Below are 25,894 nucleotides of genomic sequence, written 5' to 3'. Positions count from 1 at the left end.
CACAGCTTCCTCTGAGTGAATCAAAGCATATGGTGGTATAATGGAGCATGAATTTACAGCAACAGAGATGTACGATATAGATTAAAGCTTCATCTGCAAGGACATACTGCACAGCAAAAAACAACAATTATTGTGTTTGTTGCTTTGTATTTTAATGATCAACAAAGGAGCTTTGGTAGAGCTAGGGCTCCCTCTGCTGTTAGCATGATGATAATAAAGCTTCCTCAAAATCATGAGCAGAAATGTGACCTCCTGATAACACTTCTGTTTTAAATTCAAAGAAGCAAGAGCAGGCCCAATAGAAAATCAACCATACACACTGAGCTGACTCTGAGTATGGACACAGGACTTCAGGTCTTGAGCAGGTTAGGAATGTGAGTGAGTGACTCCAGTTCCACTAAAGGAAAAATCAAAGCTTTTTCTCCCTTTCCCTCTCTCCTCCTTCACAGCTAGTAATAATGAGCTACTGAATTGCCCCTCCTGCTGTAACGATTACAAAGAAATGGAACAAACAAAAAGACCTCCACTAATTGCTTTTGCACCCACTACAGGTTCAAAGCACCAAAAAGCAAGCAATTTGTTGCCTTTTATAACAGATTTTTGTTATATTATTACCCCCTGAATTTCTATAGAAATATTAATCTTTAAAACTTTTAGCACTTTCAGTCCCTGAAGAGCTGCCTGTTTGATAACTGGTATCTCAGATGGAATAACATCTAGTGCCAAATGTGGTCTGTATTTGGACCAATGATAACTCCCAAATTAGGGCTTGTCTACCCTGGCACTTCACAGCACTGCAACTTTCTCACTCAAGAATGTGAAAAAACACCCCAAGCGCTGCAAGTTTCAGTGCTGTAAAGTGGCAATGTAGACAGCGCTCTTGCTAAATTAGAAATCTCTAGCAGTCAGGCATCATCACTTGTGTTTTGTGGAGTACTGATTACAACACCACTAGATGGAGTGTGTCCATAATAGCCACTCTGAATTCACATAAGTGCTACCTTACACGAGCTCAGGTGAGGGCTGGTATATTTATCAGCTTTCCATGGCTTATTAGAGCTGGAAGAAGAGAAACACCTAGTAGCTGAGGGGCCATTAGGAGCATAGCTATCAGCTGAGTTCTTCCTACCCTCCACTGGGTGCTGAGGTATAGTATCCACAGCAGTCCAAAGATGGATGTGGAGTTCCATGGTCAGAGTGGGCATAATGGTTTGTGTGTATATGAAGTAAATCATGTCCTAGGGGAGCATGGTTGCCTAGAGAGGCGTATATCAGCGAAGGGGTGTAAATGGCATTGGCAGCAGAGATTGCAGTGTCAGCCAGTGATCCACAGTTGTGGAAGCAAGGCTGGGGAAAGCATTTTTTAAGTGGTATGGAATTCTAACAGGGGGGCAATACGGAAGGGGCTGTGGGCTGGTGAGGACAGAGGAGTGACATCAAAATAAGGAAGTTAATCAGCTGAGTGAGCTACTAGCTCTCACAGCTGGCAGTTCTGAGGATGGAGACTAATTGTGACTTTGAGGCTTTCTCCTATAAATTATAGGGGTAACTTCATCCACTTAGGCTCTCCCTATGACCCCACCAGTGCCTTTCTGCAAGCGGGTGCAAGGTACATTTCAGTCAGCTCAGGGACACTACAGACAACGATTTCTCTAGTGTAGACATACCAAAGTCGCTGGATATAATAAATCACATACTGGCTGTACAGCGGTCAGAAAAACGGATGCAAGTAGCCAGCCAGTGCAACCTGCACCACTGTGGCACTGAGGGGGCCAGCTCCGCCGCTACGGCACAGCCACGATGCACCACGCCCATGGTATTATCTATCAACACAACCAGCTCGTCGGGCCCGGGAAGGTCACGCCGTGCAGAGGGGTCCCCAACCGGCACAGAGCCCTGGCCTTTGCCGAGGCCAGCCAGCGTGAGAGCGGGGGCAGGGCTAGGAAGCCGCTGGGCGAGGGGCAGAGCCGTGCTGGGCTGCCGAGGCTTGGAGAAGGTTGAAGGGGAGGCCCTGCAGCGCCCATGGCCGTGACGACAGTCCGAGACGTGAGGCGGAGTCCCCGGCCAGCAGCCCGAGGTGCGGGGTGTAGGACGCTGGTCCCACCCGCTCACACCCTAACGTCTCGCTCCGCCAGGTCCTGCCAGCGCCTCCCCTCGGCGGCCATTCCCCGCCCCACCGGCTCTCGGCTGACAGCCTGACAGGGCTCTCGGCAATGGATTGGCGGCGTCTGGGACCTGGGCGCATGCGCACTGTGTAGTGAGCGGTCCCGCCGGTTATCTCGCGTTGTCCCAGCCCGCTCGCTACCCAGAGCCATGGCGGACGAGGAGCTGGAGGCGCTCCGCAAGCAGCGGCTGGCTGAGCTGCAGGCTAAGCATGGGGTAAGGGGCTGGCACCGCTCGTGAACACCCCGCCCTGGACTAGTGCCCCCTCCGACCCGACAGCCCTATTCAGACCCCGTCCACGGGGACCCGACAGCCCCATTCAGCCCCCCTCTCCCCCCGGGGACCCGACTGCCCCCACCGCTACCTCCTCAGCCCCCCTCCCGGGGACCCGACAGCCCCTACTGTTTCCTTAAGTCTGAGGGAAAAGCTCTGTTTAGCTCAAAAGACTTGTGTCTCTCACCAACAGAAGTTAGTCCCATAAAGAGAGTCCCTCGCCCACCTGGCCTCTCTTAACCATGGTCAGGCAGGTAGTGCTGCTTTAGCTAGCTTATTTTAAATTCCAGTGAAATCCTAAGGTCTGACATCCCGCAGAGTGTTTTCTATGGGAATTGCTAAAGTGTTTTCTGTAATTGTCTTTCAGGACCCTTCTGGTGATCCAGCACAACAAGAAGCCAAACAGAGGTAGGAATGCGAGCTGTTGATTTTAAGTAACATGTTCATAGTCGAGTGGTTTTGAATTTCTATCAGTTTATGTTTTTAAACATTAATTGTAGTTCCTTGAAACACTGAACTGGTTTGTTTTGTTATAGAACGGCCAGTGAATCCACTGCTAATAAGTCAAAGGGTTTTATTTTTTGGTTAAGCAAAATTTGGGAATTTTGCCTGAGATGCTTGGAATTGGCCCCTAAATTATTTAGAACCTGCATCTGTTAATGGGAACTGGATCAGATCTTTAGTTTGATTTTTGTAGGGTGTTGTGGGTTGTTAGTTTACAATCTGTAAAAACATTTTCTTACTCCTCAGATAAACATTACATTTTCTTCATTTTTGTGTGTTAATCTGTTATACTTAACATCTGTACCTACTTGAATGAAATGACTTCTAGTCCTTAAAAAATAATTTGGTTTTTGTTTTGATAATACAGAATATTCAGTAGACATGGTCATCTTGCACGATGCTACGTCTGATGGTTGAAACATTAGTTATATTGTGTAACTGAATTTTCATTACAGGGAGTCAGAGATGAGAAATAGCATTTTAGCTCAAGTTCTGGATCAAGCAGCTCGTGCCAGATGTAAGCCTCCATTTATTTTGCCATTAAATAAAAACTCTCATTTGTACTGTTATGTCTCCCTAAATCAAGGCCTTAAATAAATGCTTTCTTTTGTTTAATCTCCTATGCATTCTATCTCTGATGATGGAAAAATAAGACTCATGCTATGGATTTTCAAATCACTAATATTTAAAAAAAAACTTATGGATACACATGCTGAAAAGCAAATCCTTAGATGTGGTAGTTTATTCTAGTAGGAGCAGGAATTAGTAAACTTGGTGCTTGTGAAAGGTGCTGCTCAGACTGAATTTCTGTTTTTATGGGGAGAACATGTGAACAGCATAGTAAGCAGAAATGCCATCTTCCCTATGCCATCCCATCAGTGTATCTTAACCCTTATTTAGAGGGGCTCAGCTCTAGGAAGGAGAGAATAAATCAGGGTCTCTGCCAAGACTGCATGCAAGAATGAGAGTTGTCATGATGAGCTTTTGTGATATGGATGTTTGCTCATTAGGAAATTGAGGGTTTGTCTATTATACAAACCTAAGTCAACCTATATTAGGTTGACTTACAGCCACCGCAGTAATTACTGTGGTGGTGCATGTCCACACTGCCTTCTTTGAGTTGGTGGTGAACGTCCTCACCAGGAGTGCTTCCACTGACCTGAGTGGGAGGAGCTGAGAGCCTGGTATCTCAGCTTTGCTGGCAGCTCCCTGCCAGGAAGCCTGGCTCCTCCACAGGCTCCTGCTAGGCTGCCCTCTCCCCCTTCTCCACTGGTGACAAGGCTGCCCGGCTCCCAACAGGCACCACTTGGGCTTCTCACCCTGGCTTCCATCTGGGAGCTGGGCGGGCAGCTGGGCTCTAGCTACCTGACTTTCTTGCCATGAAATTGACAAGACAGCCAATGTAAGGGATGCAGTGTCTACACAAATACTGTTGCCCTAACTACACCAAGATAAGCCTTATGCCTCTCATGGAGGTGGAATTATGTTGGTGTAGCAGGGCACTTGCACTGGTGGGAGGAAGCCTGTAGTGTAGCCTTATGTCAACCTGTAGTGTCAATCAGCTATGAGTGTGACTACCAACTTATTTGTATACCAAAGACCATCTATCTAAAGTGGTAACAAATTGGTCACAACTGATCGAATTTCGATTTGAACCAGTACCTAGGAGTGAAAGGCATTTTCGTCCATTGCCAATTTCCCATAACCTGATTTTGAGATTTTAATTTGTATGTATTAAAAATGGAGGTGGTGCTTAGTAGAGGAATTTGGCTTTGCTACTAGTGATCTGCAGCATTAAGTTTAGTAGCAGGGTGAAACACCGGTAAGTATGTAGGGTTGTCTTCTTGTAGGTAGTAAGAGATTTGAACCCCTACCAAATCTTTAGGAGGAGCATATTTGTAGTGTTTTGTATAAATTAAAACTATTCCCTTCAATTCATGGTTCTTTCATATCCTGGCATGAATTTAAGACTAAATTGTACAGTACAACTTCTGTTGTGTTGTAGATAAATTGTACAGTATCTGATTCACTTCTTTGTATAGTAGATGGAGGTAAAATACAAAAATGAACAGTACCCATTTTTGTTGCAGTAAGCAATTTAGCACTTGTGAAGCCAGAAAAGGCAAAAGCTGTAGAGAATTACCTTATACAGATGGCAAGATTTGGACAGTTAGGTGGGAAGGTAAGTTAAATTTCTTACGTTACTCTAGCTCTTTTTTGCCTGGTCACTTTCAAACCAAGTGTACCCAATGAAACAAACTGAGAACTTTAACACTGAAGTGTACAAAATTTTGTATTACATGCTAAGGTATGAGCTACAGCATGTATATGAATGATTCTCAAATCCTTAAGCTGTGTGTGTATGTATCTATGTAAACACTGTGTCCATACTTATTAAATATTTATGATTTAGCTGTCTTAAACTGAAGTGTTGTTCTGGAGTGGAGAAGTGCAGTTTAATGCCCAGGAAGACTGTCAGTCTTGTAATTGAAAGCATTTGTTCTCCTTTTTGACATTGCCTCCACAGAGGCCATTGGCTCAGCTGGGGAGTTCCAGAGTTGCAGGTACTGACAGCTAACCCACATTATACCAGCTTCCACGAAGACAGGGGCTACCTTAAGCTTCACCTCAAATGTGATAAAACTGTATTGTGTTTTCATCTTAATTAGTTTTGCTGCCTGGGTGGCTTCCCAAAGTACCATAAGCATCCTAGAGAAGGGAAGTTTATATATCCTGGATGTTAACAGCTATTGGCTGCAAGTCTAAGTGAATAAGATCATGTAACTAGTTATGAACTAGCAGACATTCTAGTGTCTCACCATCAGGGTTCACTCGTTGAGTTGGATGGTAGCCTTGTGAATCTACAGTGTATTATCCAAATACTGTTGCCCTAACTACACCAACATAAGCCTTATGCCTCTCATGGAGGTGGAGTTATGTTGGTGTAGCAGGGCACTTACACTGGTGGGAGGAAGGCTGTAGTGTAGCCTTATGTCAACCTGTAGTGTCGATCAGCTGTGAGTGTGACTACCAACTTATTCGTATACCAAAGACCATCTATCTAAAGTGGTAACAAATTGGTCACGATTGAATTTTGATTTGAACCAGTACCTAGGAGTGAAAGGCTTAGGGTTAGAGTACAATTCACAAATTGCTGTTCTTTCAATAGTGCAGCAAGACCAAATGCTGATTTTTTTTTTTTTTGGAGGGCAGTGTGCTGAGGGAGGCTTTAATTAAGGCTTCTGGAGGTAGATGGGGAACTAGGACTACTAGAGGACACAGGACTTTTACACTCCTTGTAAATGAAACACAGGGCTTGAGAGAATTGCACTTAATCTATAACTGTCCAGGCCCATGAATGCTGCAGCAAGGCTTTTTGGGGCAATAAGATCTGAGAACAAGTTACTGTGGATAAGTAGTTCTTAAAAATAGCTGTCATTGGTATAGAAATGCTGCAATTTTCTGTCAGCCATATTGTAACTTTCCACAAGAATATTTTCTAGTGGCAGTAATATCACATTGGTAAAAGGACTGTCGCATGATTTAAAAAATTAATCACAATTGATCGCACAATGTAAAAAAAATTGTGATCAATCACATAATTAACCATACTGTTAAACAATAGAACAAACATCTATTTAAATATTTTTTGATGTTTTCTACATTTTCAAATATATTGATTTCAGTTACGTGCTCACTTTATTTTTGATTACAAATATTTGCATTGTAAAAAATAATTTTCAATTCACCTAATACAAGTACTGCAGTGCAATCTCTTTATCATGAAAGTTGAACTTACAAATGTAGAATTCTGTACAAATAAACTGCATTTAAAAATAAATGTAAAATTTTAGCACCTAAAAGTCCACTCCATCCTACTACTTGTTCAGCCAATCGCTCAGACAGACAAGTTTGTTTACATTTGCAGAAGATAATGCAGCCCACTTCTTGTTTACAGTGTCACCTGAAAGTGAGAACAGGCATTTGCTAGGCATTGTTGTAGCCAGAATCGCAAGATATTTACATGCCAGATGTGCTAAAGATTCATATGTCCTTTCATGCTTCAACTACTGTTCCAGAGGATGTGCGTCCATGCTAATGATGGGTTCTACTCGGTAACTATCCAAACCAGTGCGGACCGACACATGTTCATTTTCATCATGAGTCAGATGCCACTAGCAGAAGGTGGCTTGGGTTCTGTAGTTTCCGCATCTGTACATTGCTCTTTTAAGATTTCTGAAAGCACGCTCCACACTTCATCCCTCTCAGACTTCGAAAGGCACTTCAGATTTTTAAACCTTGGGTTGAGTGCTGTAGTTATCTTTAGAAATTTCACATTAGTACCTTCTCTGCATTTTGTCAGATTTGCAGTGAAAGTGTTCTTAAAACAAACAACATATGCTGGGTCATCATCTGAGACTCCTATAACGTGAAATATGACAGAAAGCGGGTAAAACAGAGCAGGAAACGTACAATTCTCCCGCAAGTAGTACAGTCACTAATTTTAAATAATGCATTTTTTAAACAAGCATTATTAGCTTGGAAGCATGTCCTCTAGAATGGTAGCTGAAGCATGAAGAGGCATATGAATCTTTAGTGCATCTGGCACGTAAATTTCTTGCAATGCCAGCTCCAACAGTGCCATTTGAATGCCTGTTCTCACTTTCAGGTGACATTGTAATTAAGAAGTGGGCAGCATTATCTCCTGTAAATGTAAACAGACTTGTTTGCCTTCGCGATTGGCTGAACAAGAAGTAGGACTGAGTGGACTTGTAGGCTCTAAAGTTTTACATTATGTTTTTGAGTGCAGTTAGGTAACAAAGAATCTACATTTATAAATTGTACTTTCATGATCGAGATTGCACTACAGTACTTGAATTAGGTGAGTAAATACTATTATCACTTACAGTGCAAATATTTGTAATAAAAATAAAGGGAACACTGTACACTTTGTATTCTTTGTTGTAATTGAAATCGATATATTTGAAAATGTAGAAAAACATCCACAAATATTCAGTACATTTCAGTTGTATTCTATTGTTTTGCAGTGTGACTAAAACAGCGATTACCTCAAAAATAACTCATGATTTTTTTATCATGATTAAACTGCGATTAATTGACCACCCTAATTGGTAATCAGTCTCTTTGGCATGTGAGCCACTAAACAGTATGTTACGTCTCAATAGTCAATTGAACACCTTTGCAAGCACACAAATGGGGAAAGGGAAGCAAGAGAACTGTACTAGATTCAATTATCTGGTCTAAGCCGCTTCTCTAAATAAAGTGTGTGGCGTTTATTCTGTCTTTCTAGGTATCAGAACAAGGATTGATAGAAATACTTGAAAAAGTGAGCCAGCAAACAGAAAAGAAAACAACAGTGAAGGTAAGTTTTTTCCAAGGGCAGTGTAAACTTGGTTCAAACTTGTTTTGAGACAATGCAGAAAAATAAAAGGCTAGGGCCAACAATAGTTGCCGCACATATTTAATGCTATTTCAGGAGGATACACTATTTGTATGTTTTAAGCTATATAACTGCTTAAATATACATTTAGATTCTTAATTTTACATTTTAGTTAGAAAATAGTCCATGCATTTATTTACTAGATCATTTTTTACTCATGACTTGTCAGGTTGCATTTGGATGAAAAGTGGAATTCAATCAGATTTTTTTTAAATAAAACTACCTTGAATGCACAGAATACGCAAGTTTTTATTAAAACATGTTTTGCATTTAAAAGTGATTCTTCAAACAAAGGAAGTATCTGTAGTTTATAACTGGCCAGCGTGCCTTCAAGATTTTAGAACTGGCAGATCTTCTCATACCTCAGTTTTCCTTTTCCAATCTATGAATAAAAATATTCCTCCACTTTCATCTCCTGGTTGGTTTTTCAACATTGTATTAGCTAGTTATTGAATTGAATTAGTGGAATAAACTGAAAGAAAATATTCTCTCTGCACCTTCAGAAGAGACTACTGCTTTTAAAAGCTGATTCCGGATTTCAAACTTTGGTTCCACGTGCTTAGCCAGTGACCAGTTCAGATGATTGATTTTCTTTAAATATTTGGCAGCAAACATGTACTACTTGAATTTTTTCTAATGATTAATAGGTAAGTTTAGCCCTTAATGTAGGTTAATTTCAAATTTAATTTTACCAAGTTTTTTTAGAATATTAAATGTCTAATTTTGATTTATATCATAGAATTTTATCCACCCTGAATAGTACTAAAGTAACCAAGTACTCAAATATGGAAGTAGCTTTTGATCACAGAAGTTAGACAATATTTTAGTGCTAGCTATTTTTCCTACTGTCTGTGCCCTTGGTGATGCTCACTGTGAATCTGCATTACTTCTGGAATAATAAAGAGGTTCTGGAATGTTGTGGCAGGCTATTTAAACACTTAGATAAAAATTCCCTCTAATGTGTAGCAAGGCCAAAACTCAACAGAACCATAATTCTATAGGATAGGGAATTCAGGCTTTAGAAATACTGTATTGGGGACTCTAGCCTTGTACTTTGGAGTTAAGTTTCGGGGGAAGGTTTGTGGGCCGGGGTTGTAGGGCCTGCAAACCACATAGGTCCACTGGTCAAATATTTTTACAGGGAGCAACGGGCTGTAGCAGCTACAATTCTATAAGTTACCATAGACTAGTTGCCCACTGCCCTTTCTCCATGTTCCCGTGCTGGGGAGGGGAAGGATTCTAGATTCTATCCACACAGAATCTATGTGGACTACTAACTTGGATGAGCATTGAGAACTTTGCCCTTAGTGATTAACTTGAGTCTTGAATCTTTGAAGCTGGAAGGAGTTGCTGTAAACTGAATTTATGTTTGTTTTTAGTTCAACAGAAGAAAAGTACTGGATTCTGATGAAGAGGATGATGATGATTAAATGCTACTGTAAGATTGCTTAACTGCCTGGAAAAAGGCAAAGAACACATACTGTATAGGCAAATTGAAAGTTCTGACGAAACATTTAAATGTATTTGCTTTCTGCATTTTTTTGATAAAGGTCAATAAATAAATGAACTCATGTTCTGTAAAACAAAATTTGAGAAGGGTTTTATAGCTTAACTATTTGTAGTATTAAAGAGGCCTGTGTGGTATGGATTTTCCCACCGTATTCTTAGCATGAACTTTCCTTTGTCCTACTCAGCATGTAAGCTATGCTATCAGCACTTGCCACTCCGTAAGTTGTTGCTACCATAAGAGAGGTCTTGAGAGGGCAATAAAAGAGTCTTAGGTTCACACAGCCAAAGCCTGTAGGGGCTGAAAGAATGACAACTCTGTCACAACAGTTGATACAGAAACAAGATATCCTTTAGTTGAGGGATTATCCAATACCTCTACTGGTTCTCAAACTATGGCTGGTGGAACCTTTTGTTGGAGTCTGCAGAATAGAACTGCTGATGAACAAGTTGGTGAAAAGAGAGGTGGTTCCTTGAGCGGAATCTTACCATGTAGTCTGCTGGATGAAATTGTACATAGCATATAGTTTGATTGAACCAGTTTCTTCTGGAAACTGTCAAGTTGTCTGTCTCTGCAGAATGAGATTAAAAAGTTGAGTAGAGTGGATATACAGTTGTGGTTGAAACTTAATTGGATAATGTAATACAACTCGTCAGATAGTTGGTAACACATGTTCTTTATTCTCCTATTTATTAAATGGTTGGAGTTTCCTTTTGTCAAAAAAGGAAAGGCACCTGCTCTAAATTCCATGTGACATGCATGCATAAAGTAAAACTGACCCTGTGTTGTTATCTTATTTGAAAATGCAGTTTGAAAATTTGTGGTACAAATACTATTACATCTTGTGTGATAAGATGGAAGTGAAAAGGGAAGAGACTTCACTACCAGAGAAGAGCTGTTTTCTGCTTTCATTTAAGAGCAAAAGTGTACACTATTCCAACTGTAACGGTTTGGAATTGATTAAAATTTTGTTTAAAAAGGTAGGAGCAGTAGTGACTTTTTTCCATCTGTGTGAATATTGTCAAAACTTTGATTACTACAGCTAGTGTTTGTCAATGTTGTATTTTTAACTTGCAGTCTACATTACCAACTTCCTTATTTAAAATGGCACTCAATTGTAGGCTATAGCAATTAGCTTCTACAAAGGTGATACCTCTGTGCAACTCTTCATATTAATAAAAACCCAACCATTTAATTTTAGTGCAGTGAGAAATTAACAGAAAAGCCTTCTTGTTTAAAAAAATTATTTGACTCCTTTCAGAGAGCAAACTGGCTTTTGCAGTAATAATGTCTACTTTTTCATTGTAAATAAGTCAGATATGAAAACCCAGTACAATTTGAATCTTGTGATATCAGGCTTTAGTCTGCAGTTGTAGAGTATACTGGTAAACTGTCTAAAATGCTCTAAGTCTGCTCCCCATCTTTCTCAACATTAACCATCTTGTTATTACTAAAGGAGGATCTTTCATTAGATGAGTTTAAGATGCTACTGAATTTACTTAAATTTAGTTTAGGCCATTTTCTTACATATCAGAAGAGTGAAATTGCTTAGTGTGGTGAGATGTTGTTAGATGTTTGGCTGCATGTGTATTTTGTGTGCTGTCTCAGCTCTGCACAGACAGTTGGTCCAGCAGACCTTGATTGCACTGCCCAATAACCACAGACCTGTTTGTAGTGAAAGAACTGTCAGGTTTATTGTCACTGAAGCATGGTCCTAGTGTACAGGTACACCGTTGCAATGGACTAGGTCAATTAATGGCAGGACTTTCCATTATCCCCTAGGCCAGCCAAAGACACTCCCTCAGACTTCATTTTATACATCAATGCAAACAAGTTATATATTGCCCCTCTGATGTGATTCGTTACTGCTCCAATGTTACCATCCATTACATAAATGATTTGATCATATCCATCATATTGTCATCCTGACCTTATCTTTATGAGAGGTCAGTGTGCTCTCATTATCTTTTCAGGGAGGTGTTTGTACCATACTTGGTATGGAGTATTCTGGTACTATCCTTCTGGAATGTCTTTGTGTGTGTGTTCTTGTGCCTAGCACTGCTTAGGAATATCTGTTTCTGCAATATCAGTCCTGTTCTTGCCAGATTCTGTGAGCAGGCCCTGCCTTTTGCTCACAACTTAAGTTTGCTTCATAACAGCAAAGCTTTGAGTCATTTTGGAACTGAAGTAGTCATGTTTTTCATAGTGCTTATAAATGGAGTGGGATATATCTGTTTCACTAGATGTTTGACACTTATCAGTAGTTATAGTGCAGACCTGTACATTTCAGCTGAAAAAAATAGGTTTTATATTAAAAAAAAAAAAGTGCCTTAAATGTCTTGGAACCTGCTTGCTTGAAGGACTGTCCCTTCTCTGTGCCATGTATGATCATAGTAACAGCAAAGAAGGAACTGCTGAGGTGGGGGGCTTCTCCCTGAAGTAGAACAGTCTGACTTTAGAATTCACACATGCTGTTTCAGAGCAAGAACTTGACCACATGCAGACTATAGTGCAAATCCATTGTTTTGAAGAAGTATTTGGGGGACAGCTGTAGTGGGGGGAGTCTTGGTTTGCTCAGTGTGATTTGCTGTATGTATTGCACTAGAAAGGATGGATGGATGACCTTGAATTTAACCTAAGTGTCGTCTTGGTTTTTTAAAAAACTTCACCCCAACCAATCAGTGGTTGGGCAGTTCTAGTCAAACATCACTTTGTTCAATCTGCACATCATTTTAGTGTCTCCCTGTTTTGATAACTGAAGTGATGTAGCAATTTTGAACCATCCAGCCATGTTACCCGTGCTCAGGCCTACTTATTACTGGAAGTATGAGAAGTTCACTTCTACAGGGGAGGGCTTTTGAGAAGCTTTCAGGGAAACAATCGCAATAGTATCCCAACAGACAAGGCTGAAGATGCAAGCAGTGTCCTCCAAATGAAAAGTTAGACAGTGATTGGGAAATAGCTCAGACTCAGGCCAAAAACAAAAAAACCTATCAGTGCTGAAGCTTATTACAAACACTTACAGGAGCTGTTTTATTAATTGCATTGAAATATTTTGCAGTAAGTATTGTACTGTTTTTAAATTTGTTAGTTACACCTAGTACTAGCAACATTTAAAAAGATTTAACTAGTTAATTTCAGATCCACTTACATTTACCTCTAGTTTTTTCCCAAAGGAGTAAAAGAGCAGGATTATTAGTATATTTTCCAAAGGAGAGGTTACTGAATAAACAGCATGACAAATCTTGTTGCTAAGGCTGGTCTGCATAATAGGTTTATAATAATACCTAATAAAATACACTTGGACTGTTTAATATACTGCATTGAATTCTTACTTCCATATCTCTCTTTATACTTGATGGTAATATACTACTGTAACTATTAAAAGCATCTAATTAACTGACTCTCTCATTATCCAACTTCATTTTTTACTGAAGCAGGTAGATAGGCAATCTTTTAAGAGAATGCTGTAATTAAAAACTGAAGTTAATCTCCACAAATCAATTATAAAAATGTGCTCAAGCTGTCTCTTTAAATAAGTTTACCCATATTTTAATCTTAAATTTACAAATGATACTTTGCACCTTATAGAAAATTTGTCCATGAAACAACCCTATGTACGTAGGTAATTAATCCAATTTTACATAGAGTGACAATAAGGGATTTTCCATAGGTCACATTCAAAGTCTGTTTTGAGAACCAAAAGTATAGTCCATGTCTCCTACTGTAATTTAAGCACAGGCTCATCCTTTCTCTCAAGTTGTTTATAACTAGAATGTACAGTATGGGGCAGAGAGGGAAGGACATACATAGAAGTCACCTAGAAATAGGAAATATCCTGTTTAAATCCAACTGCTTCTGTAACTTTTTTTCCCTTTTATATGCAGGCCTTTATATTAGGTTAAAGAATAAAGTTGAAAGGGGGAAAAGCATGTTCATTTCTTCTGTGGTAATATGAAGGTGTGGGGAAGGGGAAGCCATCCCAACTTAATGTAACTATTCCAAAAGATCAATTAAACCATCCTTAGGCTTAAAGTAAAATAGTCAAACATTAAGTTACAACACCAACAGTGAGAAGAAAGTGCTAAAGGGAGTCAGTTTTTAAATAAGTAGTCAAAGTTAAGAACATTTTCAAGAATCATTACTTTTACTATTTTTCTTTTCCAACATTTGGCACAAATCCAAGGCAAGTTAAAAAATTAAATGAACCCAAATTATTTAGAAAAATATACATGCAACCTTCATCTTAGAGTTTTTTCAGTGGTGTTCACAGGCTGCACCTTTTACTTCTTTCATTAAAAATCTATTTGAAAACAATCACATGGAAAGTCCTCCAATTTCACAGTGCCCTAAGCATGGTATTGATATCACCATAAAACATCAAAATGGTCTATATTACTATTTTATAAAAAACAAAAGGTTAATTGGATGTGACCACCTGTAAACCAAAACTATCACTAAGAATCTGAATTGTGCTATTGCAGTCTTTTTAATTCACACTTTTTTTTTTAAAGAAAATTTAAACTGAAAACATGTTAAGTTCCACATCTAAGCTTCCATCTAGTTATCTATGAGCATCCTTTAAAATATCACCTTTTAAAATAGGATAACATGCAGCCAGTTTCTGCAAACTCTTACTTTCCCTGCCAGATCACTTACCTAGTAGCTGTAGGCTTCGTGCAGAAGCGTGAATGTGTGTGGCTTTGTCTGATTTGTTCAGAGAGAAAAGCCAACTGTGTGTGTTAAGCATGCCTGTTTCTGCACAGACATGAATATTTTAATTGGGATCTGAACATTCTTCAGTCCAAAGCTGTTCTGTGTCAAGAGCATTTTACTTTATTTCATTCCCAGTAGTACATGATCCTACAGACCCTATGCAGGTAAATGTTCCACTGAAATCAGTGGGCACTTTGTCTATATAGGGAGTGCAGGATACTACTGTTCATGTTCATCTCATTTAAAGGTCTTTACATCATACTGTAGATTTTTATGGACTGTTTGCGCAGCCAGTTGCAACATACAGAAATTACATTAATGTCTAAAAGGCTATTAAACAAACACTATAGTGGTTCATAGCATTATAATAAAAATAGAGACTTTTGAATTCCTTCTGGCAATAAATATAATATAACCAATTTAGTGACAAAACTGAAAAGAAAAAAACAATTCAATGCCTTTTAAAAAACAGGAGTAGGTAGCTAGAAAGTACCCATATAGTCTTTCTCCTCTACTGTTATAAGTAATTTCTTAATAAGTGCTTTGAAAGTGGAATGGGAAATAATCACTTCTTTGTGTCTAAATACTTTGACATTTCAATATGTCTCAGTTTCCTGAAATCAGTCACAAATTGGCTGGGGAGGGGTTTCCACGATAAACAGAGGATTCAGTCTTCAAAAGTGCAAACCATACGGGAACATTCTGCCTTTGCTATAGATTCATCTTTATGATCCATTTTTGAAAGCAGTTTCTAAGCTTCATTTAATTCTTTAATGCTCAGCAGGAGGATTTTGAAAATGGCACCACCTGGTTCTTTAGTTTTTGACAGCAAATTCACACTTCCTTGTTAGTGTTTTGATAGCAAGTCATCAGAACAGTCTTTTGACAGTGAAATACTTGGATTTCTTGTGTTGGATAAATCACTGTCGTCACTGACATTCTCTGCTGAAAGTGCCACGTTAACTGTATGTCTTCGGTGCATTAGTTTACTTCTAAGAGGAGCATCTATCACATCATCCTGTTTCACAGGTTCACCATTGCTTTCTGCATCAATAATCTTAACTTTGCTCTGGTCCAACATCTGGTCAATAGGTTTTAACTTGGTCTTATCAAAGCTCTTAATAGCTAACTGTGGGAAAGAAAAGTGGTACATATTAAAGGCACTGTGTATTTTTCTGCCCATAAAAAGTCAAATGACTACATTTTAAATATTAAGCCTACAGATTCATTCCAAGGTCTACTTTTATTATACAGTATTATCAAAAAGTACTTAAGGCATATAGCCAAGGATTAAAAGTTCTTTATAAAGAAGCATAATCATTACATTTTACATATGGGGAAACAAGTACAGAGATCTTAAGTAATTTGTCTAGGCTATATAAAGTCACCAGCAGAGCTGGGAATAAAACTCAAGCGGTCTCATTTTCAGTGCTCTGGCCACAGCACCTTTCTAAATCAAGGACTCAAGTACCTAAGCAACCACCATTTCTACCCTGCAAGACTCTTGAGGTCACCCAAATTGTCACTGCTCTCAGTTGAGACTTCCAGGCATAACTGGACGGGATGCAGGATCCTTGTCTGCATAGTGTCTCTGTAGCTGTCCTCAAGGCCTCTCCCTTTCATTCACTGCATCTTTAACTATTTTAATTCCCCTTTTCACACCTACTCCTCCCCATCTTGACTATTTTTTGCTTGGCAAACGGGTGATTCTCCTGGAACACTAAATACTTTACAGGAGTTACTTTAGTATTTTTAGTTACTTTAACTAAAAATAAAGTCCAGGTATATTGATAGATGACCTATAAATAAGAATAACCAAAAACAGTCATTACCAAAAGCTTTTCCTGAGACAAATATCTTCCAAAAGTTTCAGAATGGGCATCTCCAAAAATCAAACTAATGTAATAATTTAGAACTCAAAGCTCTAGTAAAATCATAGTGCTAATAGCCACCCATGGCAGACGTGCTGTATATTGTTTTTGCACATCAACTTTTTGGAAACCACCATCTTGGTATGACCTACTGCCTGATCCACAACCAAAAATCTGAAATCCCACTATTAACTAAACCATTGATGTATTATGGTTAGTATTGGTTAGAAGTAATAATGTATTGAACATCTTCATTTGAAGATCTCAAAGTGCTTTACAAAGCCTCATAACTTTATGAAGCAGAAAAGCAGTCTTCCATTTTACAGGTGGGGAAACAGAGGTGGACTGATTAAGTGACTTGCCCAAAGTCACAAAAGAAATTTGTGGCAGAGCTGGGAATAGAATTCAGGAGTTCTAACACCCAGTTTGCTGCCTTAATTACTTGCAAACAATCCCTCCCTAACAATGGGCACATTAGCACTTATAATGTAAGAGCCATCTTGAATCTCAACACCAAGGTCTTCACCTTAATGGTCTCTTCTAGGATTCTTGCTCATCCTACTTAAAATACCCCAATAATGTCAGTTTCATCTCAGCTTGACTACAGCTCTTTTCTCATACGCTCTAGCCCTCTAAGGTTTGATATATATCCCAGACTGCTCTGGGCAGGACACAGACAACACACAGATGGAGCTTGCAATGAGTGACTAAACAGAGGAGATATAAGAACTGACATAAGGACTCCATAAGTGGAGAAGCAAATAAAATTGCTATATAAAGAACTCAAGCAAACATTTTCTCCTACCTGATGCAATAATTCATCATCAAAATTAGGGACACTTTTATCTCTTGTTATTGTTCTCCGTAAATATTTTGATCTAAAAATATATTTAAAAAGGATTAGAACTAACTACAAAGCAACATGTCTTTAATGACAGTCTCTCTGCAACATAATCTTGTGGACTCATCAGCCACAAGATGGCAACATTTCAATAACATACAAAGATCGAGTACCTGAATTGTGTGTTCATATTAAAAACAAAAACAGAAAAAAAAATCTACTAGTATTTTCTGTGGATAAACAACTATTGAGCATAGAATATACTTTGGATTTTACTACAGACCACCTAACTAGGAAGAAGAGGTGGATGAGCTAAACAGCTAAAAAAAAATCATTCAAAGCACAGAACTGGGTGGTGATGGGAGACTTCAACTACCCAGACACCTGGTGGGAAAATAACACAGCAGGGCACACATCATCCAGTAAGTTCTTGGAATGTAATGGAGACAATTTTTTATTTCAGAAGGTGCAGACAACTACTAGGGGAGAGGCAGTTCTAGATTTGATTTTGACAAATAGGAAGGAATTGTTGAGAATTTGAAAGTGGAAGGCAGCATGGGTGAAAATGATCATAAAATGATCAAGTTCATGATTCTAAGAAATGGCAGGAGGGAGAACAGCAAAATAAAAATGATGGATTTCAAGAAGGCAGACTTTTGGCAAACTCATGGAGTTGGTAGGTATGATGCCATAGGAAGCAAGTCTTCGGGGAAAAACAGTAGAAGACAGTTGGCAGTTTTTCAAAGAGACGGCATTAAGAGCAGAAGAGGAAACTATCTCACTGCACTGGAAAGATAGAAAGTATGGCAAGATATGACCATGGCTTAACCAGGAGATCTTCAATGATCTAAAAAGCAAAAGAGAGTCCTACAAAATGTGGAAACTAGGTCAAATGACAAAGGATGAATATAAACAAACAACACAAGTATATAGTACAAAATTAGAAAGGCCAAGGCACAAAAGGAGATCAGACTAGCTAAAGATATTAAGGGTACTAAGAAAACATTCTACGAATACATTAAAAGCAAGAGGAAGAGCCAGGATAGGCCCGTTACTCAATGACGGGGGGTGGGGGGGAGAAACAACAATAAAAAATGTGGAACTGGCAGAGGTGCTTAATGACTTCGTTGTTTCAGATTTTACCAAGAAGGTTGGTGATGATTGGACATCTAGCATAGTGAATGCCAGTTAAAATGAGGTAGGATCAGAAGAGGCTAAAATAGGGAAAGAAGAAGTTAAAAACTACTTGGACAAGTTAGATGTCTTCAAGTCACTGGGACCTGATGAAATGCATCCTAGAATACTCAAGGAGCTGATAGAGGAGGTATCTGAGCCATTAGCAATTAATTTTGAAAAGTCATGGAAGATGGGAGAGATTCCAGAAGACTGGAAAATGGCACATATAGTGCCAATCTATAAAAAAGGGAAATAAGGACAACCCAGGGAATTACAAACAGGGGCAGCTCTAGCTTTTTTGCCGCCCGAAGCATGGCAGTCAGGCAGCCTTTGGTGGTTGCGTGTGGGAGGTCCCCGGTCCCGCGGATTTGGCAGCTTGCCTGCAGGAGGTCCGCCTGTCCCGCAGCTTTGGCATACCCGCCGCTGAATTGCCACCGAATCTGCGAGACCGGTGGACCTCCCGCAGCCAAGCCACCGAAGGCTGCCTGACTGCCGCCCTCACAGGGACCAGCAGGGCACCCCCAACGGCTTGCTGCCCCAGGCACACACTTGGAGCACTGGTGCCTGGAGCCACCACTGATTACAAACCAGTCAGCTTAACTTCTGTACCCAGAAAGATAGTGGAGCAAATAATTAAGCAGTCAATTTGCAAACACCTAGAAGATAATAAGGTGATAAGTAACAGTCAGCATCGATTTGTCAAAAACAAATCATGTCAAACCAACCTGATAGCTTTCTTGGACAGGGTAACAAGCCTTGTGGACTGGGGGAGGGAGGAGGGAAGCAGTAGACATGGTATATCTTGACTTTAGTAAAACTTCTGCTACTTTTCGCATGACCTTCCCATAAAGAAACTAGGGAAATGCAACCTAGATGAAGCTAATATAAGGTGGGTGCAAAACTGATTGGAAAGCCATTCCCAGAGAGTAGTTTTCAGTGGATCACAATCATGCTGGAAGGGCATAACAACGGGTCCCTCAAGGATCAGTTCTGGGTCTGGTTCTGTTCAATATCTTCATCAATGATTTAGATAATGGCATACACAGTACACTTATAAAGTTTGTGGACGATACCAAGATGGGAGAGGTTGAAAGTGCTTTGGAGGATAGGATTATAATTCAAAATGAACTGGATAAACAGGAGAAATGGTCTGAAATAAATAGGATGAAATTCAAAAAGGACAAATGCAAAGTACTCCATTTAGGAAGGAACAATCTGTTGCACACATACAAAATGGGAAAGTACTGCCTAAGAGGGAGTACTGCAGAAAGAGATCTGAGGATCATAGTGGACCACAAGCTAAATATGAGTCCACAATGTAATGCTATTACAAAAAAAGCAAACATAATTCTGTGATGTATTAGCAGGAGTGTTGTAAGCAAAACACAAGTAGTAGTTCTTCCACTCTACTCTGCACTGATTAGATTCATAGACAAAGTCAGAAGGGACCATTATGGTCATCTAGTCTAACCTACGCCTCAAATGGAGTATTGTGTCCAGTTCTGGGCACCACATTTCAGGAAGGACGTGGACAAATTGGAGAAAGTCCAGAGAAGAGCAACAAAAACGATTAAAGGTCTAAAAAACATGACCTATGAGGCAAGATTGAAAAAACTGGGTTTGTCTAGTCTGGAGAAGAGAAGACTGAGGGGGACATGAGAATAGTTTTCAGGTACACCTCTACCCCAATATAACGCTGTCCTCAGGAGCCAAAAAATCTTATCGCGTTATAGATGAAACTGTGTTATATTGAAATTGCTTTGCTCCGCTGGAGTGTGCATCCCCCCCGAGCATTGCTTTACCACATTATATTGAATTTGTCTTCTATCGGGTCACGTTATATCGGGGTAGAAGTGTATGTAAAAGGTGGTTACAAGGAGGAGGAAGAAAAATTGTTTTTCTTAACCTCTGAGGCTAGAACAAGAAGCATTGGGCTTAAATTGCATCAAGGGAGGTTTACGTTGGACATTAGGAAAAACTTCCTAAGTGTCATGGTGGTTAAGCACTACAATAAATTGCCTAGCGAGGTTGTGGAGTCTTCATCATTGGAGATTTTTAAGAGCAGGTTAGACAAACACCTGTCAGAGATGGTCTAGATCAGTGGTTCTCAAATGAGGGCTGCCGCTTGTTCAGGGAAAACCCCTGATGGGCCAGGCCGGTTTGTTTACCTGCAGGTTTGGCCGATCGCGGCTCCCACTGGCCGCAGTTCGCCGCTCCAGGCCAATGGGGGCTGCAGGAAGGGTGGCCAGCACGTCCCTCTGCTCACACTGCTTTCTGCCTAGGAGGGAGTACTGGCCTGGAGCAGTGAACTTGCAGCCAGTGGGAGCCGTGATCAGCCAAACCTGCGGACGTGGCAGGTAAACAAACCGGCCTGGCCCACCAGGGGCTTTCCCTGAACAAGTGGCGGCTCTAGTTTGAGAACAACTGATCTAGATAATACTTAGTCCTGCCATGAGTTCAGGGGACTGGACTAGATGACCTTTCGAGGTCCCTTCCAGTCCTATGATTCTATGTATAAGAGCTTAAATACAAGTATCTGCAATTATTAAAAAGAGTAGTCGTCGTCATCATCATCAGTTTTCAAATATCTCAGTAAAGAAATGCTTGGAGGAGATTTTCAAAGCAGTCTAGATGATTTTGCCACACATTAAAATGAATGAGAAATGTGTAGTAAAATCCCTGAGACTGCTTTGAAAACCCCAGCCAAAGCTTATCTGGAGTGTGATATATGCTTCACCCATTTTCTTCTTTATTTAAAAAGTTAGGTTTCTTACTTGTTGGGAAATGATGTCAGTGGTATTTCAAGGAGGTTTCTATGCTTACTTGTTAAATCTGTTGATTGATTGGACCAGTTGAAGTCGTCTGCTGATGGGATCATCTGCTGTCTCAGGTAACTTAACATTTACTACAGGTTCAAAAAACCAAGAGCGAGGATGGAGATGGGGGTGAGAAATTAAATTTCAGTCATATTTTAGAATCAAGTTAGAACAGTTTTGAACGGAAAAGTGGTATCTGCTGAACCTAATTTTTAAAATCACATTAAAAACTATAATAGAAGTCATCTGAACCAGTCACATTTTCTTCCTCTTGGACGTTTTAAGCTATTTTAAGTTGCAAAAAGAAAGAAACATAGCCCTGATCAGATGAGCATGACTGTCCAAGCTTCACAAGAGCATTTTCTTAAACTATGTAAAAATAGTTCTTGAGTTCACGGACTTCAGTCGAAATGTTTCCAAGTCAGAATCAGTTGATGAACCACCACCACATAATCCCAGTGCTATTCAGATTTATTACATCATGGCTATGTTACCGTTCTATGAAACTGCCATGATCATTCCTGAAAGTAGCATTTCTGCCTCTCACATCAGGATACTTCTCTAACTCTCATGTTAAACTACAAAACATTTATCGTCTTTCTTAAGAAAAATTATGTCAGAAAATGACCATAATCATTTGTAAAAGCTCACCTAAATTTGCAAGTTGGCCGAAGTTTTTAAAGCAGTGACTCAACTTCATTTAATCATCAACATCATCATTCACAATACTAAGACCTACTGCCTGATCCACAACCAAAATCTGAAATCCCTCTGTTAGCTAAAGCCTTGATGTATTATGTTTAAACTGATCACATGTTAAGGGCCCAGAGGCTGCTCTTAGTATCACATTCTAGCTTCTAAAACCGGTTGTGGAACTTGTGACCACTGTCACCGCAACAAACTTCCCAAGATAGGCAGGCATGGGCGTTGTATACCGTGGACTCTAGTTAGCTCCCAACATTATTTTAAACTACTACTAAAACTCTGATTTTTTTGTAATGTATTTTTCATGAAAAGATGTGATTAGTCCTGTAGCAGGAATAGCATTATAATTCTGAAAACAGTAGCAACACTGAAAACCAAACTGCATTCATGCATTTGGACATCATTATAAATCAGTTATTTTAAGAGAGAGAGAGACATATTTTGATTCAACCTTATTAATGCCTGTCCAAAAGTGTCTGATGTGATAGGTATGGTAACAAAGTTACATACGTTTGTAGATAGACTGAAAAAACAGTCCTCAAAAAAATCAATACTGAAGTTTATCTATTAAATAAGTTAACTAATTTTGGTAGAAATAAGATTTTTTCCCTGTAGTGCACGTTATTAAGATGGATGAGCTTTTGAAGCATAGGCAAGTAGGGCAAAACATCCATATGGGAACAAGCTAATTAGAAAGAATGCTGGACTTAGTCAGACCCCACAAGCCTGAGTCAGCTGACATGGGCCTGCTGTGGGTTTTAATTGCAATGTAGACATACCTCCTGATGCTAAATGCTAACACAAAATATATTACATTACATACGTATGTATTAGGTAGGCAAGCAATGTGCCTCAGTGTGTTGGTTTGGATTGCACCAGGTGTAAGGATATTTCAGGACCACCAGCCAGACCCGCAGGTTACCTTATGAACGTAGCAAAGCAAAAACCACTGCTTGCTGTAGCAGACAAAAAACACTGCTATCCCTGAGTTCAAATTCAAGGAATGTGTGTATTTCGGCATAGGTACAGAATGCTACCACCTAGTGATCAACTGGGATGTAACAAGTTGATGAACTGGCTGCAAGTACACAAACAAAAGCAGAGACTTAAGTCTTCCTTACACCAGGTGCTGCCCTTTTCTGATGCTAAGCATGAATGCAAAATGCCACTTTTCTTTCCTATTGTATTGCTCCCCTTCATATCAGCTCATCTGAGAAACTGAAGAGCTGCAGGTGGATTTTAAGGCAAGACTGGCACTTTGCCATAGCTTAGTGCAGAGTTAGTATCACTGATTGTATTTGTTTCCAAACATGAGCAGCTAGTTAGCACAACTACTGAGAGTACTTCCTTCACTCAGTTTCCAAGGCAGCTTTTCACCATAAATAACTTTAAACTCGTATTCTGCCCATGTACTTGACTATTTGAATATATTTTTTTCAGATGAAATAGGTCTTCGGTTAAGTAACATAGATCTTAACTCTCTCTTCTTTCCACACACCTCTCTTAAAAATTATCCTTACATATATTAAGAAAAGACCACAAAGTAAACACCCAGGAATACTGAATTAACAAATTCTCTTCTCCCTTTTTATAAACACAAATGGACCTCTGTACATTAAAGATTCCACACTGTGTAAAAGCAACAGCCAACCTGAAATCTAGTCACAATTTTAAAAAGTAAACTAAAAACAGTGTCAGGTACCACCCTCTCCTCAATTGTCCAGCAGCTGTGATGGTTTTCCTGCCACATTTTCCCCACTGTTAAATGTCTCTTCTGTTGGTACATGTGATAGAGACTCACAAGCAAAGAGAGAAAACTGACTACTCAGAAGAGACTATGAGAGTTACACAAGTAACATCAAATGCACAAGGTAAATTTAACAGCCAAATTACTTTCCCTCCTCCAATCTTTTTCAGTTACAATAAATTTAGGTTTTACTTGTAATAAAGAGTATGTAAAGCACTGACTGTTCCTTAAAGCTATATTATGTATAAAATAAATACTAGAGAATATCTGGTCTCGCACACATTCATCCCCAAATCTCTTCTTTCTGTTTATTCTAATAAAAATGTGACACATACCTTTTTTCCTGATCTTGATAGTAACATGCTGCTCATAGTCATTTTCTCCTCCCTCCGCTGATGTTGGTGCATAGCTTGGTGCTGTTTGTAGCAACTTCATGATATTTGAATTCTTAACAAGAGTTTCAGTTTTCACCATTATTAAAATAGAAAACATCAGTATACATTAGGGTTCCAGTAGTCAATGTAGAACGTGCTGGTTAATCATTTTCAGCCAAAATGATTGCAACAAACAGCATGATATACACCTTTATAAATACAAACCTTCAATTACATGAATATTTTAATCTCAAATTTAAATGGAAGCAGAAATTAGTCTAATGTTCCACAAGCTCTGCTATTCCAAACTGGTGAGCTAAAGGTTGTATTCTTCACAGATGTTCTACCATTAAAATATTCCAGATTTAGAAAAGATGAAAGTTACCAATTCTACAAATTGCTGTTTGAAACTGGGTAATTTATGAATAAATAATAGAAGTAATAAGATCCAGGCAGCAGTGCACTTTAGGGCCACTATCATGTGCCTTAGGGGTTGTTATAGAGCACAAAGCTGAAAGCAGAGTGACTGTAATCACCCAAGCAGTGCAATAATCCCGTCTAATTTAATATTGTGGAGCTTTTATTGCTATTTCTAAATGGGGAAGTTAGATCTGTGCATTTAACTAAACATTATTTAGGTGGGATTCCCATCACTCACAGCCAATTAGAATATCCCAGTTTTGTCTTGAGTTCTAAAGCATTACTAAAGCAATAACTAGCGGAGCAACCATAGTAGATTCCCAGAGTGCTCTTCCCTCAGAGCACGACTATACACATGTGGCTATACCCATGTGGCTCAGAAAGGAGGCATTTGCTGATTTATGTTTTAAAATATAATCTTCCTCCTATTCTCTTAAAAAAAAAAAGTAGTCACTTTAAATTGCCCTGACTCACTGAACACAGTGTGTTACAAGAGGTAGACACACCCCAAAGGGCACACAGACAATAATTCAGGTAAGGGAAAGTGTGAGGAGGTTACTAGAGATGAGATTAGTGTAAGATGTATGGAAGAGAGGGCACCAGGCAGGCAAGGAGTGGGGACTGTTCCAGGCATAAGGTAGCAGCCTGAAAAAGGACAATAAAAGGAGTGGTAAAGAGGCTGGATTAGGAAGAGAGCAGGGAGTAAGAAAAGTCAATAGGTTGAAGCAAGAAGACTTGGAGGCAAGATCATGCATGACCTCTGAAGGGGAGTCTGAGAAGGGCTTGAGTTTGACATGGTAAGAAACAGTAAAAGGGACTGAAGGGAAAATGTGGAGATAGCTGGAGTGAGGAATACAACTAGCAGTGGGGCTGATATCAAATTTGAGGGGGAGAGAAGAAAATGGAGGACTGGAAAAAGTTTTCTGTAATCAAGGTGAGACATCAATCAGGGAGTGAGCAAGGTTTGCATCAGGAGAGAGGTATGTATGAATGTGGAGAATGAGGGGGAAGCTGTATTATTTTTCATGAATTTTATATGTACCCCAGTTTATTTGATTGATAAATTGTCTGACTACACAGAGTTAAATCAAAGGGGCAGTTAGAGGAAAAAAAACAAGCAGGAAATGAAAAAAGAGATCAAAATCTCCACAAAGAATACTAGGAGTCTTTAACAGAAAGTGAGGAAAGGGGGAAGAGATACACTATTGAATCAGGAAATGCCTGCCTGCCTACCTGGTTCCTGATTTATTCCCCCAAGGCCAGAACCTAGGACCAAAGGGATACTAAAACCCTCACTTAGAGAGGAAATCGGGACTGGGC

The 25,894-nt window shown here is 39.5% G+C and overlaps 2 protein-coding genes across 11 annotated transcripts in view; one reads left to right on the top strand and one right to left on the bottom strand.

Moving 5' to 3' along the window:
* The first annotated feature begins 2,226 nt into the window (after positions 1 to 2,226).
* Positions 2,227 to 10,891, top strand: PDCD5 (programmed cell death 5). 2 transcript variants are annotated; one of them, XR_007769363.1, is made up of 7 exons: positions 2,227 to 2,379; positions 2,804 to 2,844; positions 3,396 to 3,457; positions 5,031 to 5,122; positions 8,252 to 8,323; positions 8,905 to 9,048; positions 9,781 to 10,891. XR_007769363.1 is itself a non-coding variant. In XM_050923142.1 (6 exons), the coding sequence occupies exons 1-6, from the start codon at positions 2,314 to 2,316 to the stop codon at positions 9,829 to 9,831; spliced, it is 384 nt and encodes a 127-aa protein (XP_050779099.1). In that variant the 5' UTR covers positions 2,246 to 2,313; the 3' UTR covers positions 9,832 to 10,891. The 2 variants fall into 2 exon arrangements, 1 of the variants encoding a protein (XP_050779099.1); XM_050923142.1 differs by lacking the exon at positions 8,905 to 9,048 and having other exon boundaries at positions 2,246 to 2,379.
* A 3,269-nt stretch (positions 10,892 to 14,160) lies between these two features.
* ANKRD27 (ankyrin repeat domain 27) overlaps positions 14,161 to 25,894 on the bottom strand; it is a 96,543-nt gene continuing 84,809 nt past the window's right edge. For 8 of the 9 annotated variants that reach the window (XM_050923051.1, XM_050923048.1, XM_050923049.1 and 5 more), the window contains 4 exons: positions 24,116 to 24,227; positions 21,336 to 21,417; positions 17,301 to 17,373; positions 14,161 to 15,753 (listed from right to left, as the gene is read on the bottom strand). In XM_050923051.1, the coding sequence (XP_050779008.1) occupies positions 15,472 to 15,753; positions 17,301 to 17,373; positions 21,336 to 21,417; positions 24,116 to 24,227 (549 nt within the window). In that variant the 3' untranslated portion in view covers positions 14,161 to 15,471. The remainder of the gene's footprint in view (positions 15,754 to 17,300; positions 17,374 to 21,335; positions 21,418 to 24,115; positions 24,228 to 25,894) is intronic. The other variant, XM_050923053.1, reaches the window with a different exon arrangement.

Source organism: Gopherus flavomarginatus, chromosome 14 (assembly GCF_025201925.1).
Source record: "Gopherus flavomarginatus isolate rGopFla2 chromosome 14, rGopFla2.mat.asm, whole genome shotgun sequence".
In the NCBI taxonomy this organism is placed as follows: domain Eukaryota; kingdom Metazoa; phylum Chordata; order Testudines; family Testudinidae; genus Gopherus; species Gopherus flavomarginatus.
Note: the sequence above shows the minus strand (reverse complement) of the source record. Positions and strands in the feature narration are given on the sequence as shown.

Coding starts and splice junctions, on each gene's coding strand:
- PDCD5 (XM_050923142.1), top strand. CDS start 2,314: ATGGCGGACGAGGAGCTGGAGGCGCTCCGCAAGCAGCGGCTGGCTGAG. Junction 2,845..3,395: donor CAACAAGAAGCCAAACAGAG/GTAGGAATGCGA, acceptor TTTTCATTACAG/GGAGTCAGAGATGAGAAATA. Junction 3,458..5,030: donor TCAAGCAGCTCGTGCCAGAT/GTAAGCCTCCAT, acceptor TTTTTGTTGCAG/TAAGCAATTTAGCACTTGTG.